Source organism: Rhipicephalus microplus, unplaced genomic scaffold (assembly GCF_043290135.1).
Source record: "Rhipicephalus microplus isolate Deutch F79 unplaced genomic scaffold, USDA_Rmic scaffold_14, whole genome shotgun sequence".
Lineage (NCBI taxonomy): Eukaryota > Metazoa > Arthropoda > Arachnida > Ixodida > Ixodidae > Rhipicephalus > Rhipicephalus microplus.
The window spans coordinates 16588745-16607657 of NW_027464587.1; the positions used below are offsets into that span (position 1 = coordinate 16588745).

General features: G+C 44.0%; 1 protein-coding gene across 8 annotated transcripts in view; it reads right to left on the reverse strand.

Moving 5' to 3' along the window:
* Positions 1–840: 840 nt before the first annotated feature.
* LOC119180874 (transcription factor RFX3) overlaps positions 841–18913 on the reverse strand; it is a 327700-nt gene continuing 309627 nt past the window's right edge. For all 8 annotated transcript variants that reach the window (XM_037432010.2, XM_075882891.1, XM_075882892.1 and 5 more), the window contains one exon: positions 841–10321. In XM_037432010.2, the coding sequence (XP_037287907.1) occupies positions 10112–10321 (210 nt within the window). In that variant the 3' untranslated portion in view covers positions 841–10111. The remainder of the gene's footprint in view (positions 10322–18913) is intronic.

Here is an 18913-nt window from a genome sequence, read left to right on the forward strand (position 1 = left end):
TTAGACATCTTTAAAAGCTATTTTCTTAAGGTCTACAAACTTGAAACCGTATGAATTCATTTTTCATTAGACATGCATTTCAGGTAAAAAATATCTTCCTTGAAACAAAAATATTTGTCATTTTATAGCATCTGCAATTTTCGAAAATGACAGGTGACAAAATTGGTGCCTCCGTGTTGGTGAAGTTTGATATTTTTTTTTTCTCGTAAGTAGTGCCGTTAATCATAACACGAAGTTGACTTTCGGGCTGCCTGGTGAGAGGTGCACGAAATATAAAATACTCAATAAAATCTAACATATCAATTTTTGGACCCGTGTCAATCTCTCGTGGAATCACCCTGCTGCATTCCACTACTATTAAAAAATTTGTGTATTTATATATTTAACAGTCTAAAATGAAAACTAAGCACCTGAGGCCTTCAACAAAAAAAGTTTTTCAAATAAACAAATGTTTGAAACAAAGCACATGCATGGTAAACCGTGATGCTTCTCAACTGGTATAGAGAGCTTTGTGCCCAAGGTACATACCTATAGCAATGAAGCAGTTGGCAATTCACGATTTCTTTATAAGGTCTGATCAGCAGTAAATGGCCAATAAAATCGACTTACACTCCTGCTTCATGTTCATTGCGTGTAGTTAAGGCTTAAAAACACCTGAAATTTTATATGTGTTGTTACCTCACTCGGAGTCATCTGTCTGAGAACTTCTGATAATACGAACAAAATTTAGGGGTTTCTTTGAGTTTGAATTAATGAGAGTCGACTGTACTTCGTCTTTCGGTCTTAACTAAAGGCAGGCAGTAATCTGCGGATGAAAGAAAATCCTTCTTAGTTAACGGAGAGAGTTGTAATCCACAATTTATTACACGTCACCACATAGAAACCACTGTGCGTGCACACACAAAACAAAGTAGATCTCCTTGGTCACAAACACACACAGTAAGTTGAAGCCTTGCCTCAATGCAATGACCAAGAGCATAGAAATAAGGAGTGTTAATGGCAACCTGGAGAAAAGAAAAAAAAAGGCTCCAAATAGCAAGACCCCTTTTGTATAGGTGGTGGGCAAAACCCATTAATACAAAAATTGTAAAAATTGCATGCTTCGTGCAACCTGCAGATGGTACCAGCAAAAAAATTATGAGTTGATGAGTACTCAAGTGCCAATGCAAACAGGAAAATTGCCTCAAACAATTCTACTCTTCATGACAGAGAATAATGATGAGGGATAAAAGTGCACGTGAGCAATGCACTGTAGGCACTATGAATTAACAGGCACCAACCGAATAGTTGTGGTTGCACTGATCACAGCCACACATTTGCGAAATGACAGGCACCAGACCATGTTAGCAAATATAGTTTCTGGCATGAAGAAGACCCTGCGCGTCATATTGTACACCAAAAGAAAAAGTTGGTTCACCGTTGAAGTAGGCACATGTAACTCACGCACTGACTAGAGTCTGTATGCATTCTTCAATGGACATACTGTTCCCAAGCAAGAAAGCAGTGCATAAAGACATGTTACACAATATATGTCACAGGAAAGAGATGCCTTACAAGTGTCACAAACAGCCGAGCATATCTTGCCACTTTGCCACGCATGACAACAGTCAAAACTGTACCTGCATGCATGGGGAGTTGGTTCATGCTCATATCAGGAAAAAAAAAAAACTGCACAAAATTCTGACAGGACACAATATAACAAACAAACAGCGCATGGTATGTACTATGTGCCCACATATCTAAAGAAAGAATCAGTTGCAAGTCAGTGCTGTTTTAATGCCATTTTTGCCTTCTGTCCCCGCAGAACTTCGTGCTGTTCTTTTTTTCCCTGTGTTATAACACGCATGTACTTTCGCACTCAAGACACATTTCCAATCACACATATGTTGTCAATCATTTGTTCATTTACTTTTAGTTGAGGAAAGCATGGCAAGCACTTCTGAAACTGCATTAAGGGCACATGTTGATGCATCCTACTATGTGTCAGGAAGCAATGCTTGCGCACGTCTTTTAGGCCAACACTCCCTCCAAAATACATGGCAAATGGACTGTGAAGCCACTAATGCTCGTGTAGCCGGCTAAATAGATAGCTTCACGAAGACGTCACAGGAGACAAATACGGCGCAGGACACTTTCCTGTCCAAACAAGAAGGCGGCTGGGGGAAATTATCGGATCTCGCCAGTGAGGTTGTCTGCCCACATGCAGGCTACATTAAGTTTTCCATAGATTCAAACAAAAAGGAAGTTTAAGAATCACGTTCTTTTGTCAGCACGAGATGATGCCACAGACATTCATTACTTCAACGACAGAAACTTGATGCTGTCTCAAATTAGAACATAGCCCTAAATGAAACGCCTAAGCACGATGACACCTGTGTGCTTAAGCACATAGTTCATGACACCCCTGTGGGCACTATAAAAAAACATGTGGCAGAGAATAATATTTGTGACTCTGCTTGTCTGCTAGCACTCTTGGTTTAATTTACAGGGGTGCACGAAAAAAAGCTAGCTTAAAGAAGTACTGATTAAAATTTAAAATACTTTCAGGTTGTTGCTTTATATCAAAAACGGTTGTTGAAAACCCCCCAGAATAATGTCGTGGGGCATGGGAGTGCACTCAATATATCTTTAAAACCGCTAACTTGAAATGGTCATTTTGGTTTCAGTGTTGAGGGGATGGCTTTGCAGTGACGTGTGAACACAAGTTTGACCCCTCCCCCCTCCCTTTACCGGAAGACAACTCACAAAATACCAGCACCAACTGTGCCCTCAGTCGCACGTAGCTCACGTAAGCGACAACGGGTCCATAGAATCCGATTTCTGCATTCAGGTTACATGCATAATGCAGAGTTTGCAGCGAACTGTGCTGACTTGTTGTGTTCATTGGGGTTGGCTTTGGTGTGTGGAGAGCATGGAAAATAAAAATGTCCCTTCTGGGACGCCTCAAAATTGAATCAGTACTCATTTATTGCAGAGCAGTTCTGAATGGCATTACTAGGAAACCATTAACAAAGCAGAAATTGGCTACAAGCTTGGAAATACGTCAGTATTGCCGCCAGGAAGTAAGTTGCTCGGCCGTTCCGTTGATTTGCCAATTCTTTTTCCAAACTAGCTGACAGCAGAAGCAGCGAAGAAACGGCAGGCACAGCACTGCTTTAAAATCAGTTGTGCATGGCACCTAAAATCCCTGACATCTCAAGACATGTCTCACATCGTACAAAGCAGTGGAAACACAATGTGCTTAGACACACAGGTGCAAGTCGGGACCTTATGTAACACGCTGACGATGTTGCTGGCACATGTGCGTAAAATGTCATCACGTATTGTGAAGAGATCATGCTAGTGACTGCATGCAGTATCAATGTTTCTGAAAGTGCTGACTCAGCTCAGTGCTGTCTCAGAAGTGATAAAAAGATACAGCCACAGTTAAACGTGAGCACGAGCCCTTTGAAAGGTTGCTAAGCTGCTTCTGCCTATGATATTCATCACAAAACTTCCAAAGTACCACAAAGGCATGATAGCAACAAAGCAATGTCGCAATAAAACAAACAAGTGTGTCACATCATTTAACACTGTCTACTAAGTACAATATTCCCATGTTAGTAATAAAAATAATACGCCTTTGAGGCCATGAAAAGTTATAAGTAGAAAGGGTTTCATCCAGCACATGAAATGAAATGAAGTACTGAAATGAAGGGGTACTGGCACGGGCATTTTCAATGTACTGGCACGGGCATTTTCGATTGTCATTTTTTTTTTTTTTGTGCCAACTGAAAGGTGACGCCTTCAAGAGTCTAGAAAATTTAGTGCCAAGCATAAGCACCGCGTGAAAAAGTAATTAAAGAGCTATTTTCGGTTCTTACTGTACGCGGTGTAAGCTTCGGGTCACATGCTTGCACAAAATATCGCGACGGCTTCTCAGCCTCTGTTGGTGGCGCATGAGTGGTCCTTCGCGTTGTGTTGGTTCTCGATGTCATCTGCTGAGCGAAGTCACCAGAAGTACTGTATTTACTCATGTAATGAACCCACCCCCCAACCTTGGTTCCTGAAAAAAAAATCTATTTTTTTAATACTGTATCTGTTCATTTTATTTCAGTATGATAGCCAGCGCCATTGATGATTGACATAACGTTAGATCACGCCATTATACAGGAGTGCCACAGCAGAAGTAAGTTTTGGAGCAATTTTCCGAGAAGCAAGATTGGAACACTAAAATCCGAATTTGGAGCAGGTTACAGCAAAAAAACATTCAATTTTTTGTCAAATTTGGAGTAGTATTAAAAAAGACCGACGTTTAGAAAAATAAATTTGTACAAAACCTTTCAACATCACCTAAATTGTGCAGAGTGAACATAAGCACTGCTATTTTATTAAGAGTAGTATTTTGAATTACACCACCGTGTAAGCAACATTAGCATTTGCCGCACCCGTCAAATCCTTAGACTGATAATTTAAACTTGGTTTGCCAAGCTGGCGACCCTAAAATTCAAGAGATTTGTAAAACTGAGGAGCAGGAGTGGCAAAAAGAAAAGAAGAAACTGAAGCAGCTTTTTTTAGGGCTGAAGAAATATCATACACTGCTCCAAAATGATTGCCAGTAAGCCAGTAACTCTTTTAGATATGAGTGATCATACTAGCTTTCACAAAATGCATCATACGATGCTGCATTTTATAAGATGTCTTTATTTCTTGGGATACTTCAATGGGAAAGTTTTGGTCAGTCTGTTGATCGACTTGTCTGTGCATCGCCTGAACCGGCCAAAATCCAACCACATCCACAGCGGCCACCAATGGTTTTGGCGTTCATACTCGTGCGTGTTGTCTATTAAAAAAAATTATTGCACTTATCTGAGGCACAACATCAGCACGTCAATATCTGTGGCATGTTTCTTTATACTACAAGAGGCATACATAACTAATTCTAAGGAGCATAGCATTTATTACACTACGCTGAGAATGCAACACTATGCACGAAAAGGTGGTTGTTTCCTGCGCTTTGCTAAGACAATATGCTAGTGGCACCTACCTGTTGCCTCGCATTCTACAAATTATGGACTCCAACTGCATGCACACGCAGCGCACTCGCTATATCGGAGGCCATCCTTCCATTTTCCAAGATTACTGCCAGATGGCGCTCATGTCTCACACAATGTAGAGTTACTGTATATGCTACCTTTAGGTAGCAGAGTTGCGCCAAGATACGCCATCTTGGGTTGAAATGTCTTGCGGGAAAGCCACTCATCACCCGCGCAGGAGCAGCACTTGCGCTTACAGTTTGGATTCTATTTTTTTGCTTTCTTTTCTTTCTATTTTTTATGAAAGCACGAGGCAAACTCTGTTGCTCGCATCATGCCTGGAAGCCTAAATTTTATGTTTATGTTTTTGGTAAATAATAATAAAAAAACCTGCGTCAGCTCATTGAACCAGTAGTACATATGTATATATATAGTACGCCACACATTAGCTTCGGCTTCTTTTGCACTGTTTTTCCCATTGACATATATAAAATTATTTTTCACTCTTGATCGCCACCGAGCCAGAGATGAAATATTTTCATTGCGTTGGGCTCATTCGTTAACTGTGTGAGTTAACCAGCTAAAGCTTGGTAGTCTTCAACTGAACCGAGCTGGATAGTGATCGAGAGTGGCCGTACGACGCCCGCATTAAGGCGCGCATCTTGTATTACGATCCTATTACAATCGTGGCTCAGGACAATTGATGTGAATCGTCGTTTAACAACCATGTCGTGTCCAGCATTCTTTTCGCTTAAAGTTTCAAAGCTGCATTCAATTCACACAATAGCAGCAACACCTTGCCGATTCAAATAGTTCTAGTTTAAATTCTCCCTTTACTTTTAGCGTTTTAATTGTCAGACTAATTTGGACGTATGCAGCTGACACACTGCCCAACTCAGCATGTGTAACATATTCACTACTGCATCTGTGGTTAATACAAATAGAGCAAGTTTTGCAGTGCCGTGAACCGATAAAAAAAATCTAAGCGCATGGGCGTCAGCAGAGAAGTGGAAAAGTGGCCCTTGCCCCCCTCAAGCCACAACAGCACTTGCCTGCACCCAAGCTAGACCAGTGCTCTCGCTCTCCCTAAGCCACAATGCAACAATGGTTTGCACCCCCAAGGGAAAATCCTGCCGACGAAAATGGCCAAACGTTTATTCCTTTCGACTGAACACTAATCTTTCTATAGCAACACCCGCGTCTAATTGCATGGGCTCTATGTAGTACAATTCAACACAGAATGCATTTGCTGATACACTTCTTGTGACCAACGGGCAGCATAGCTACATTGCCGAAGAAGCGTGGCGAGAATAACAACAGCCGTTGTTAACCTCGCTTGATCTGCGCAGAATCTGCGTAGCGTTGGCTTTCCGCAGTGCAAATGAACTACCTATGACCACGTGATGGCGCTCGGCGAGTAGGGGCGCTGAACTCCTGTAGGCGGAGCGAGCGGCAGCCGGAAAACAGTGGTGCAACCCTGCTACCTAAAAGTAGCATATACAGTAACTCTAACACAGTGCCTCCAGAATCTCATTAACCATTTTTCTTGCGAAGAACATCCAATAGACGTTCAACTCACTCCCTCCAGAAGCAAGACCATCGTCTCTCAATGACATTTGCAGTGAAACATGCAGATACTGGACCAATTTTTTGTAATTGGGTTTGTCGTAGTGGAATTCGTTGGGCACGCTAGCTACACAGGCGGTGTTAAACTTGGCCAAGCATGCACTGGAGCACGAGAACCGAGCGGCTGGACGACACTTCAGTGTCTATCCGAGCGCACTCATTACTGGAAAAAACAAGAAGAGCTTCGGTCTACAAAAAAGGTCTGTTGCACATTTCGTGGACCAAAGCAAGGATAGTTTCCTCCTGTAGAGGGCAAAACTCTCGAATCGGTGAACCCTCCTCCCAAATTGCCCTCAAGTTTTCTGGTAGGAAAAAAAAAGTGGGCTTATTACACAAGTAAATATGGTACTTCCACTCGCATATGGCTGAGTGAACACACCTTCGATAAATGGTGTCAGTACCCCTTGAAGAATGCCTAGTCAATGATGAGAGGTCACATGTTTTGTACTAATGTAAAAGCAGTGGTGTGGCATCTTGAAGGACTTTTGGGAAAGAACCTTGTGCTGCAAACACTGCACATACCAGTCCCTAAGCAAAAAATATTTTGCTATTTATGAAAAAAAAAAAAGAACACAAGACACAGGTCTTGCTAGTGCACCTCTGAAAAGTAAACAGAAATTTGTTTGTGCAAAGCAAATACACATATCCTAGCATGGTGTGGTGATTAAAAATCACCCAGCCTTATCACAGCTCTTTTTTCGCCTGCCTCACATGCCTGAAAAGAAGTGCAATTTCACATTCACTTTTATTCTGGTCACAGAAAAAACTGCTAGCAAGATAAGTTGATTTCCAAGTGCAGCACCAATTATGCGAATCAACTTCACATCCGCTAGGCATAGCTAACACTCAAAAAGCAGTGAGATCTGGGCCCCCTGTGGCGAGTACTACGTACTATATTACTGCGGGAGTTTCAAGTGGAGACAGGAGCAAGTTTTCAATGGCAGAGCATTGCTCCTGGAAACATGGTTCCTTCCCAGTATAGACTTTCATACAATAATATCATCTGGCGCTGCAATCGTGTACTCCCATGGAAATCATGAGAAGTACAGGCTTCGGACTGGATTGCGTTAGCTAGTGGACTGTCTATGAATCTTTTTCTACAGCTTCAGTTTCATTCTTCACGCTGCGTAGGTAGTGGGGTGTGGTCCAAAGCACTGAAGCAGTGCCTTTGTTGTTCAAAGAGGCTGAAGACCGCTAGGTCTCTTATTTTGCTGCGACGTTACAGCTTTACAGGTTGTATTTGACAGTTTAAGCAAGGCGTCGTCCACTCATTGCTGCGCATAGATGTAGTGTCCCACGGCAGTGAAGATATTGCATGAAATCCACGTTTCTTTAAGAGCACGTCTTGCCGAAGCTCATTCAAATTGACCATAAAATGATGGCGAAGCTAAGTAAATGCACCGTCACGCTCCCCTGGCTCGACTTCACAACAAAACAAGAGGTGCATTGGGGGCAGACCACTTAGACAAACGCACCTGACATTTCAGCAGACAATATGTTATATGTTTCTCACTTGATACTGTTTTGTCATATCTATAAATAGGTAATGCATACTTTCGAGACAAAACAAGCAAGTTTATTTTCAAGTGTTGTAAAAAATAATTCATTAAATTTTCATGCCAAGTCTGGAACACAATGGCAGAGCAATTTTTGCTCAGGTTTCACTTCTACCAACTGGTCACAAAAACATTTTGCAATAAAGTTTGGGTAGAAAAGAATGAACCAAGTTTCCATTAGGTATAACTTTATAGCATTTCATTTGACACTTGACAAACAAGCGTTGCGAATTTCAAGAATGTGATCTATTCGAAGCAGATCCGAAGCCTGTACTTCTCATAATTCCCATGGGAGTACAAGCACCGCTGAAGGAGCCTGCGTAGACACTAGCCCCAGATATAAAACTCTATGCTTCCCAGTTACAACTTGCACAATGAAACTAAAGCTCGCAGTAGCTATAAATGTGTAAAAGTCTTTTCATTAACGAGTAAGCTACAAAGGGATGATGCCAGACAAATTAATGCACTTCCCAGGACCTCTATTTTTTGGCCTAAATAAAAGGAAGATACAAACTCAAGAGATGGTTTCGGCTCAAGTGTGTCTGGCTTCAAATTTTCGTATTTGTTATTCACTGTTCGATAATCGTGTGGTGTTCACAAATTTTCACACACATCTGTCAGAACACTGCAGTGACCCATCAAACTCATGCAATGAACAATGTCCATGAGATGACGGCATCACACAAAATCTTAAGCACTTCATTTCACTCCACCATTGAATGTTGGAAACACATTTGGCTCATACAGAACAAAAATATCTCCCATTTTCAAGCTGCAACACGCTATAAAAGCAATATGGCAACTGTCAGTTGGCAAAAAAAACGCACCAATTACAATAAAGCACCTTCAGTGGCACCGTCTCTGAGGTGGGCCCCAACAAAGTCTTGTGACAGAGTAAATACACCTGGTGCAACGTATGACGCCACTGGCTTATCTCATCAACACCTTGTTGGGTAGGCTTAAATCAAGCATGGTTAAACATAGGGCATGACTAGGTTACAGCTGACGCCTCCATGCCGGCTCTGCATTTCAGGTTTTCATAACCACGACTTATGAAAATTGTTCAGCCTGAAAGTGCCCCAGAGTAGGATTTGTCCTTTGGCCTTCATTTTATGGAAACAAACTTGAAAGTGAAAGGTTGCATGAAAAAATGACTTAACTCTTGTTTCTAAACGACACACACACACACACACACACACACACACACACACACACACGTACACACATGTTTTCATGCAACTTTCACTTTTGTTTAATGTACTTGTGGGCTAGTTGGCAAGTCAATACAGCGTTGTGCACCCTCGGCAGCGCGCTCGAGGGTGCACAACGAACACACACGCACACAAAAGGACAACACAAGCGCCGGGCTTCAACAACAAGAACAAAAAAAGAGACTGATTCAGAGCCTGTGTCGTACCTTTGTGTGAGTGTTCATTGTGTAGCCTGGGGTCATATGCCTTTTACTTTCAACAATGCATCATACATTAGGCCACCATCGAGTTCCAATGATACAAAAAAAAAAAAACTTGCAGAGGATGAGAAGATTCAAGGAAGTGCATGCCAAGCTTGGGCATAAATGAACGCCTAGCTGTGAATGTGACCAACGGGTGGTTGATGAAATAAGACGGACATCCTGTCATGCCTGTCATAGTGGAGGCACACACTCGTCGTACGAGTAGCAAAAAAGTGCAAACAGTGGTGGAAACATTTACGATGATTTCCCACAAGCAACTACAAATCTGACTGATCCATTCATCTTGGGGCAGATAATGATAAACACAACTGTCTTAATTCGTCACTGCTTTCGGGCGATAAAAAATGGGAGTCTTTTTCACCAGTAAGCAAGTGAAAGCACAATATTTGACAAGGTGTGCTTCTTTGAGAAGCCACGTGATTGAAGCGGTTGCAAGCTGACTAGACACTCTTGAGCTTCTTAGCGACTGGAGCGTCCACCATCGGTGCCTGACTCACAATGGTGGCCGGCCAGCCATTGGCCAGAACCATGCTGTAGCTGCCCGAGGTTGGACGTGAGGAGCCGGTCGAAGACGAGGATGGCGACGAGCCGTTCTCGACTATCACGTCCGAGCTCAGTGCACTGCAGGAGGCTCCCTTGGCTCCCAGGAACTGCAATCATTGTTTTGCTCAGCACACACACTGACTTTGCAAAAGCCAGCTGAATATTCTTTAATATCATCTTTTCTTTTCAATGATCACCCATGCTTATCCAGCTCAATGTTCTTTTACACATTTTTTATGATCACTCATAATTGGCAAGACTTGATTTTGTCATCTGTCTTCGACGCTTGCAAATCGGCTTGCATCACCTGTTAAAAGCCTCCCGTTTGCATCAAATTTTTAATGGCCACTGGGCTAAAAAGATTCTTCTATATGGGCTGTCATTCTTCATCTCTTCCATTTTTCCCTGAACCTGTATGTCATTCTACTGGTTATTCTGAAAATATTATGAGAAATTACTCTCACACAGTCTATGTCTCATGAATATGCCTATTGCTGCGTTACAGCACTTAACCTACGTTACAGAAAAGCAATCCACTGGCCATTGTTAAAACAAAACAAATGACGCTATCATTTTTTTTTTTTTGACATTGGCCAGCTTGTAAAACGGGTCACTCCTTAACAGATTAACTACATTGAGCGCAAGCATGTAGAGAAATACAAATACTTTGAAATATTGTTTTAAGTAAAAGAACGGATCATTCCGAACCAATTTGAATGAGAATAAAAAGTTAAGATGGTGAAGTGCAACTTCAAAACATTTGCCGATCTCGCAGCACAGTGGCTCCATGCCACACAAAGCCAAATGGAGCCGAAAGAATTAAGCCCACCGTTCTCATGCTGGCTGAACTGCCATGCGTTGCAGCTCTCACAGAGACTAGCGCCAGAATTCCTATAGTGTGTGAATAATACAGAAAACACTACAGTGCTAACAGCCTCTCAAACTATGACAGCTACAGCAGAGGTCTTGGCAAGATGCCTTCCTTTTCCCTTAGCCCAGCATCATTTTCCCATAGGGCTTAAGCTTTCCAAGCTGCTGACAATTTGCTGTTTTGAAAGTTTGTCATAATGAATCCAGCCAAGGAAAGCACAGCAGCCATTAGTTGCCATCTTTGGTTAAGTAACTAGTATTCGCCTCGAGATTGACCTATAGGTGGCAGCACCATCACCGCAGTAGTGTGGACAGCTGGCCGGCCACGGACATGCAAATGTGCATAGTGGCGCTTTTTTATGAACGGTGTGAGCCGATTGTTGATGAACAAAATGCGTTTAGTGCACCCTACTCACAATATGTATGTTGTCCATTGCCGAATGGACGCATGAAGCTTGCCGAACGTTACTATTACTCGTGAGACGAAATATGCCTTTGAAAGGAATGTCCGCACTTCGCAATTGTGTGCGTTTTCACTGTATGTCACGTTTCCTGTATTTTTATTTGTAAGGGTTGATCTTGTGTCCCGCCCACTATGCACTGTTGTATAGTGCAAATGAATTTATTGTTTGCTTTATGCATGCTAGTCTTGGATACTAAAAAAACCAAACAAACAAAAAAAAGGAGAGCCCATATTCCTGGGCAATCAGATAAAATAACTGCAAACGCATCTTCATTTTTTTTCATTCAGTTCTCCATGAAATGAATGCGGGATAGTTGATGAGTTTCTTCAGGAAAGATGCGTGGTTGACAGCACTGTAGTGCAGTTTTACTTACTCTAATAACATTATAAAGAGTATCGGCGCACAGCTTCTCTCGATTGATTATCTGCATGGCAGTGATGTAACAAAGGTTTGGTTGTTCAATGGGATAAAAGCAATTTTCTTTCAAGCGAAGAATGTCCGCCCCATCTGTCAGTATATAACGATGCCACAAAAACACTTAAGATAATATTAAAAAAAAGGCTGACATTTTGCATGAAATCACACGGCACGACATCTGGATTAATTTTGGCCATTTGAATTCTTTAGAGCCCACCCAAGTCTAAACACATGAGTTTGTCTGTATAAATTTTCCCCAATGTTAAAATTGTGCATGGTGACTCAAGTTTAATCCCATCCATGTCATTTCATTTTCTATTCTTTTTAAGGGGCAGTTTAAATACCAAAGGGTGAGAATTTACTTGAGAGAAATATTTCTCTGAGTGAGATGGAGTACCGTACAATTAAAGTACATTTCAAGCACAATTAAAGCTTGTTGCATAACAGATAAGCAACAGCCCGGCAGTTAGTCACCTAACAACAAGTAAAATTTTGCTTGTCACTGAGCCTCTAAAACTCTGCATTCGCACAATATCTAATATTCTTCATGCTTGCGACGACGCCAAGAGCAGTTAATGTTGTGCTTCTGAATAAGTACATCTGCATGATCTGGAATGAGTACAAAGTGCAAGGAAACAAGAATGAATGTTTTGAGCCTATTAGAACAAAAGTTGTGTTATACTGAATATTTGTGACTGAAGCCCCAGCTTCACGTAGACTCGCGGCAAATATTCAACATACTACTGTATTTACTTGCGTAATCCTCGCAACTCGCACAATTCTTGCACCACTAACCCCCCCATTGCCCAACAAAAATACAATTTTTTTTTCGCGAGTAATCATTCCAGCCATAATTTCATCTGCTCCTTCAAACTACTGATGATGACAGAGCACTTATGTCCCTAAAAAACTGAAGTTGTGCCAACCATGCCCCTTCACCTCTGCCTCTTCTTGCAGCAGCTGCAACAGCACCCCTGCAGCGTCCAGCAAGAAACTATGGATGCAGGCATACTATCTCCCAGTTCACAGGAAAGGGTAAGCCAGTGTCGTCGTGGAAAAAAAAAAAACACGTGCAACCGAAGACAGACAAGATGGCTCTTGCGCTACCAAGGCTACGAAGCACAGGCAGAAAAGGAGCCTGCACACCCAAACGAATGGCACTACTTTATTTAGTTTAGAGTCTTTAGAGACTTTAGAGTGCACGACAGTCTGGCCTCATCTCCTATGCACTATGCGTACCATCAACGCACGGAGCCTCGATCCAAGCCAAGCCAAAGTGGCAAGCGTTCACTGTGTCCTTTCTGTAGTTACGCTATGGGGTGATACAGAAGCTGCATGGCTGCTTTTGAGTTGAAAATGATTGATCGTGCACTGAACAGTGGCAACAGGGTCACCAGCAGCCACTTCAGAGTCGATGGGATTTGTGTTCGCTACTGGCGACGGCAGCATGTGCAGCTGAAAGCCATCAAGATGCACTGGGCCTTCCGCAAATTTTATTTCGTCAGAAGGTAACTGCGGACGATTTCATGTTAGATGGCCATCAGCCCAAGGTTGACGTCTTACGCTAATTTCTCCCAAGCTCCCAGTGTGTGACAATCGCTCGCGCTACGACCGCAAGCTTTGCGTACGGTATTCTGAAGCTCTACTATTTGCTTGAAGCTTTTTGTCTCAAATAAATCTTGCCTTGTGTTTAACCTGCGATTTTATTGTTAAGCTAAGTCTTGATTAGAACTTCCCAAAGCTTGTAATTAGTCGCTCGCTCTGGTCAGTATTCCATTTTGCGGCCATGTTTTTTAAAATTGTTTTTGCTCCATATATTCTTGCGGAAAATATTCCTATCATTATTCTCACACCCCCCAAAGTTTTCATCGGTCTTCCACACACAAAAAAAAGTGCGAGGACTATGAGAGTAAATACGGTACAACTTTTGCGCAAATGAACATCCATTCTTATTTTCTTGCACTCTGCTCTCATTCCAGGTCATTCTGATATGCTTTAATAAATTGTAACTCTCCAAGTTTAGGCAAGCACACGGAAATGTTTGATATATAATAAAGAAAGGAAGACATTGATATCATCACCACAAGAAGAAGGCGTTCGAGCACCATCACGTTGCTCGGCTTGCATACTTTTCAAGCTACCATCCATGTTCGGCTCTTTTCATTTGGTGGATTGTGTTGGGTACCCCCATCGTCTGCACTATGGAACTACGATCCTGTACACCGACCATGCAAGCGGCCACCCTTGCCCTGGCCCTGCTAACCAGCAAGACCTCCCGATATTTGTGGGCACGGAAGATCAGAATGTTGAAGAGTGGCTGTTGTCGTACGAGAAGGTTAGTGGATCCAACAGGTGGGGTGAGTCTGCCAAGTTGTACACTGTCAACTTTAACTTGACTAATGTGGTGATGCTGTGGTATACGAATCTGAGTTCAAAAACTGGTCCACGTTCAAGCAGGCAATATCTATTGTTTTCGATCGGCCCGCCATGCAGAAGCAGCGGGCGCAAGGACCAGGCGAAATGTTTACCTTTTGTATTGAGAACATACTCGATCTCTGCAAGACCGTTGATGACTCAATGAGCGAAAGTGTAAAAATTCACCGCATTATGAAGGGTGTTGAGGATGATGTTTTTCAAATGCTCCTTGTGAAGTCTCCTGGCATGGTGTTCGAAGATGTAACTCTGTGCCAGGGCTATGATAAGTTGTGAAGGCAACGAGCTCTCATTCAATGTTCAGTCTAACTAACGACTCGCTGCATTAGATGTCATGCCTGACCACTCATGCCCTGTTGCACAAATAAAAGACTGTGTGTGAGGAGGTCGCATGTCAGCTTTCTTTCCTACCATTCGCTCTGCGCCAAGAGCTCCCACAGCAGCACCTACAGCAGCCACTGACCCCGTGGGTGCCCATGCTCTGCCATGTGATTGGGAACCAGATTGCCGAGACTATGCCGGTACCCTTCCAGGAACATTGTCGCCGCCTCTCTTACTTATGCGGAAGCAGTATATAGGCGGCAGCTACACCAACCCTTGCCGTTTGATGGATTGCCACATGCACCTACTCCGACTCAGTCATCTGCCGCATGGGCTCCTCCCATTGCAACCACAACTTCGTCTCAGTGGTACGCGGTACGGGTGGTGTCTCTCACTGAAAATGCCTGGCCGATCCGTTTTGCAAGCGGCAGCCCCGGCCATATCGCCTGATACTGCCGTCGTCGTGAGCCAGGCTACACAGGCGCCCGTTCACAGCAACATGAACTGACCCCTATCTCATTATGAAAGTTTGGATCCTCAGTCAAGTACTTGTTCACCCAAAAACAGTGTCTTGTTGCTCACATTCACCCCATCGTCGCCCCTTGTCCCCCATGCTTCTTTGGCGAGCTTCTGAAACTGGGAGAAACAAGCCGCCGCAAGGCAAGAACTGTGCTATCGAAATGCTCCAGTCTTTGAACTTTGCCACAAAATATTGTCAAAATTTTTGTAAAAGGCGCCCATGCATACACTCTTGTAGATACGGGTGCTGCCGTGTCTGTTATAGATGCTAAATTTCACCAGAAGCTTCTAAACGTGACCACACCTCTTAATATTGCCACCAGAAACTGCCAACGCTCAGTGTAAGGCAGATAATGCGAACAAGTGAAGCGCTGACGGCACTACAAAAGATGATGCCAGCCGCAACGGGCGAGGGGGTCCTGCATGCGCACGAGCTTCGACCGAGCAGCCAGCGCGTGTGAAGACGAAACCGACGGTGCTAGAGGCAGAGGTTCGCGAGGACTACGGACGTTCGGTTCCTTTTCCCAGCTTCTGTGTCATTCCTTTGGCTTTGGGCACAAGTTCGCCCTTATTAAAATTTGTAAATAGAACATCCTTGTTGTGAGGTTGTAGTATCAGCTACATTTTCTGGTGGAGGAGCTGGGTAAATGATTCCGAGCCCCACACGAGAGCGAAGTCCAGGCACTGACCAGTCGCATCCTGTGGAGCTTACACTGGAACACCAACGAGTCAGCCGCCGTATCCGAGGAGAATTGCCAGAATTCGGACCACTTCCTTCTTTGTCAAGGACATCAGTGACGGAGACAAGTGACACCACCACTATGACGAGCCAAGTTACGCCAAGACAACTAATCGTAAGCCAACCTGTCATTCCAAAGGTGTTTCACGGTGACCCGTACAAGGACGCCGAAGACTGGTTAGAGCAATTTGAGAGAGTGGGAAATCTAAAACAGAGGAACGAGGAGGGCAACCTGTGCAACGCATACATTGCGTTGGAAGACTCTGCGCGAGTATGGTATGAAAACCACGAGGCATCTTTGACGTCGTGGCAAGAGTTTCGGCGGCAGTTACTGAGTACATTCAACAACAGTGATCGCCGGGAAAAGGCGGAAGCAGCTCCTCGTACACGGAACCAATGAACGAACGAAACAGTCACGATGTACATCGAAGATATGTCCCGCCTTTTCAAGCGAGCTGATCCCGGCATGACGGAAGACAAGAAGGTGCGCCACCTCATCCACGGGGTAAAGCAAGAGTTGTTCGCGGGACTCGTCCGCAATCCACCCCGTACTGTTGCTGAGTTTTGTGACATAGCCATGACATAGCCGGCGCATCAGCCCACTCAGCAGGCGTCGTGAATAATCTTGACACATTGCGGGAGCTCGTCCGGTCTGTTATCAAGGAGGAATTAAGGAAATTGCAGTAACCTGATGTTACCCCCGAGCCGTCTCTTGCTAAAGTTGTCCAAAATTCGGCAGGTCATGCGGGAGCCGTGGAGTGATGTGCCAGCGACACAACGGGCGGCAGTGTACTCCGAGGTGCTTAGGCGACCTTCTCTGTGCTGTGCGCCGATCGAGACACCAAGTATCTATGTGCAGACAATGCGCAGCCCGTGTGAAATAGTAGAGGCAGTACGCACTCCACCTCGTGCGACAGAGACAATGCCACGGAAGAGCTATGTATGGCAAAATGCTGCACATAGGCCCTAGTGCTTCCACTGTGGAGAGGCTGGCCATCTGTACTGATTCTGCCGATATCGTCAAGCTGGTCTTTAATGATTCTACATCAACGCACTGCATCTGCGAAATGGCGAAAGACTTCCGAGATTCAAGCATACCTATGCTCACGTCGGCACTTCGACCTGCCTCGTCGTCATCAACCACACTTAACATCCCCCACGCGCTACCACTCGTCCAGCCCATGTCCCTTCCCAGGCACGTCTAGGCATCGTTTGCCTAGCCCAAATCCGGGAAACTGAAGAGGGCGACTTATGGAGGCGAGGTCGCTGGCGACCTGGGATATGAAGATCTTCCACTGCGATACGAGCGTGACGACAACGACTGTTTCCAGGTAAAAGAGTGCAGTTGAGAGAAAATGACTTCAGACTTGCCGTTGGTGATTGACAGACTAGAGCTCAATGCTTTGATCGATAGTGGTGCAGATTATTCTGTGATAAGTTACGAATTAGCGAAGCGACTCAGGAAAGTTCTGACAGATAAAAATGGACCTCAAGTACGTAATGCAGGCAGTCACCTCATAACCCCTTTCGGCCGATGTACCGCAATGGCCGTGATACAAGGCTTCATTTACGTCAGTGACTTTGTTGTCCTGCTCGTGTGTTTGAGGGAAGTCATACTCGGAATAGATTTCCTACAAGATAATGGTGCCATTATTAATTTGCAGAGGTCAAGTGTGTCATTTTCGACGGAACACGCTATAAGAGCAGCACAAGCAGAGGAGATATACAACACTCCACTACGGGTCGTCAATGATGATGTAACGGTACCGCCACGAAGCAGTGTAATGGTTCTTGTCAGAAATGATACATTTAGCGACCATAAAGGTGTGGCAGACTGCAACATGAATGTTTTCCTGAAGAGAGGTGTTTGTGCGGTACGAGAGATTATCAAGCTGCGGAACGGGTGTGCAGACATCCTCCCCACAAGCTTTGGGAAGAAATTCCAAGACATTGCAGAAGGAACAGCCATAGCCTTTAATAAGCCTTGAAACTACACCAACCGATATTAAACTAACATCTGACGTCTGCGACGTCATATCTGTAAATCCTAACCTTTCAGCGATTCAACGTTGACAGCTATATGACCTAGTACGAGAATTCAGCAGCTGTTTCTCCAATAGTTCAAAGGTACGGCACACGAGGATTACGAAACACAGGATTACAACGAATACGACAGCCAGGCCAGTATACCAGCACCCGTATCCTGTTTCATCGAAGGAACGGGAGATGTTTCAAGATGATGTTATCCAGCCTTCTAACAGTCCTGGGCATCTCCTGTGGTGCTTGTCAAGAAGAAGGATAACACGCTACGGTTTTGTGTCAACTACTGAAAATTAAACGCTGTGACTAAACGGCATGTATACCCCCTTCCCCGCATCGACGACACATTACATCGACTTCGGTGTGCAAAGTTCTTCTCATCACTAGATATCAAGAGTGGATACTGGCAAATCGAAGGTGATGAATGTGATCGCAAGAAGACTGCGTTTATTACCTTGGACGAACTGTTTGAATTTAAGGTTCTCCCTTTTGGACTCTATTGCATGCCGGCAACGTTCTAACGCATGATGAACACTGTACTTTCCGGATTGAAGTGGCAGTGTTGCTTAGTGTTCCTGGACGACGTGTTCATCTTCGCCGCACGCAACATTCGAGGAGCAGATTAAGCGCCTTCGGTCTGTTTTAGAGGCAATCCATTTGGCATACTTGACTATGAAGCTAGAGAATTGCTAGTTCGGCTTCGAAGAACTTCGATTTCTTGGGCACGTTGTCAGCGCCCCAAGGCGTTCGACCTGATCTCGAAAAGACAGCCACCGTGGCAAGGTAAAAAAGTCAGTGCAGAGATTTTTAGGTTTGTGAGTGTGCCGATTGTTGGTCTGAAATTTCTTGAAAATCGCTGAGCCCTTAACGAAACTTGCGAGGGAAGATGAGCCGTT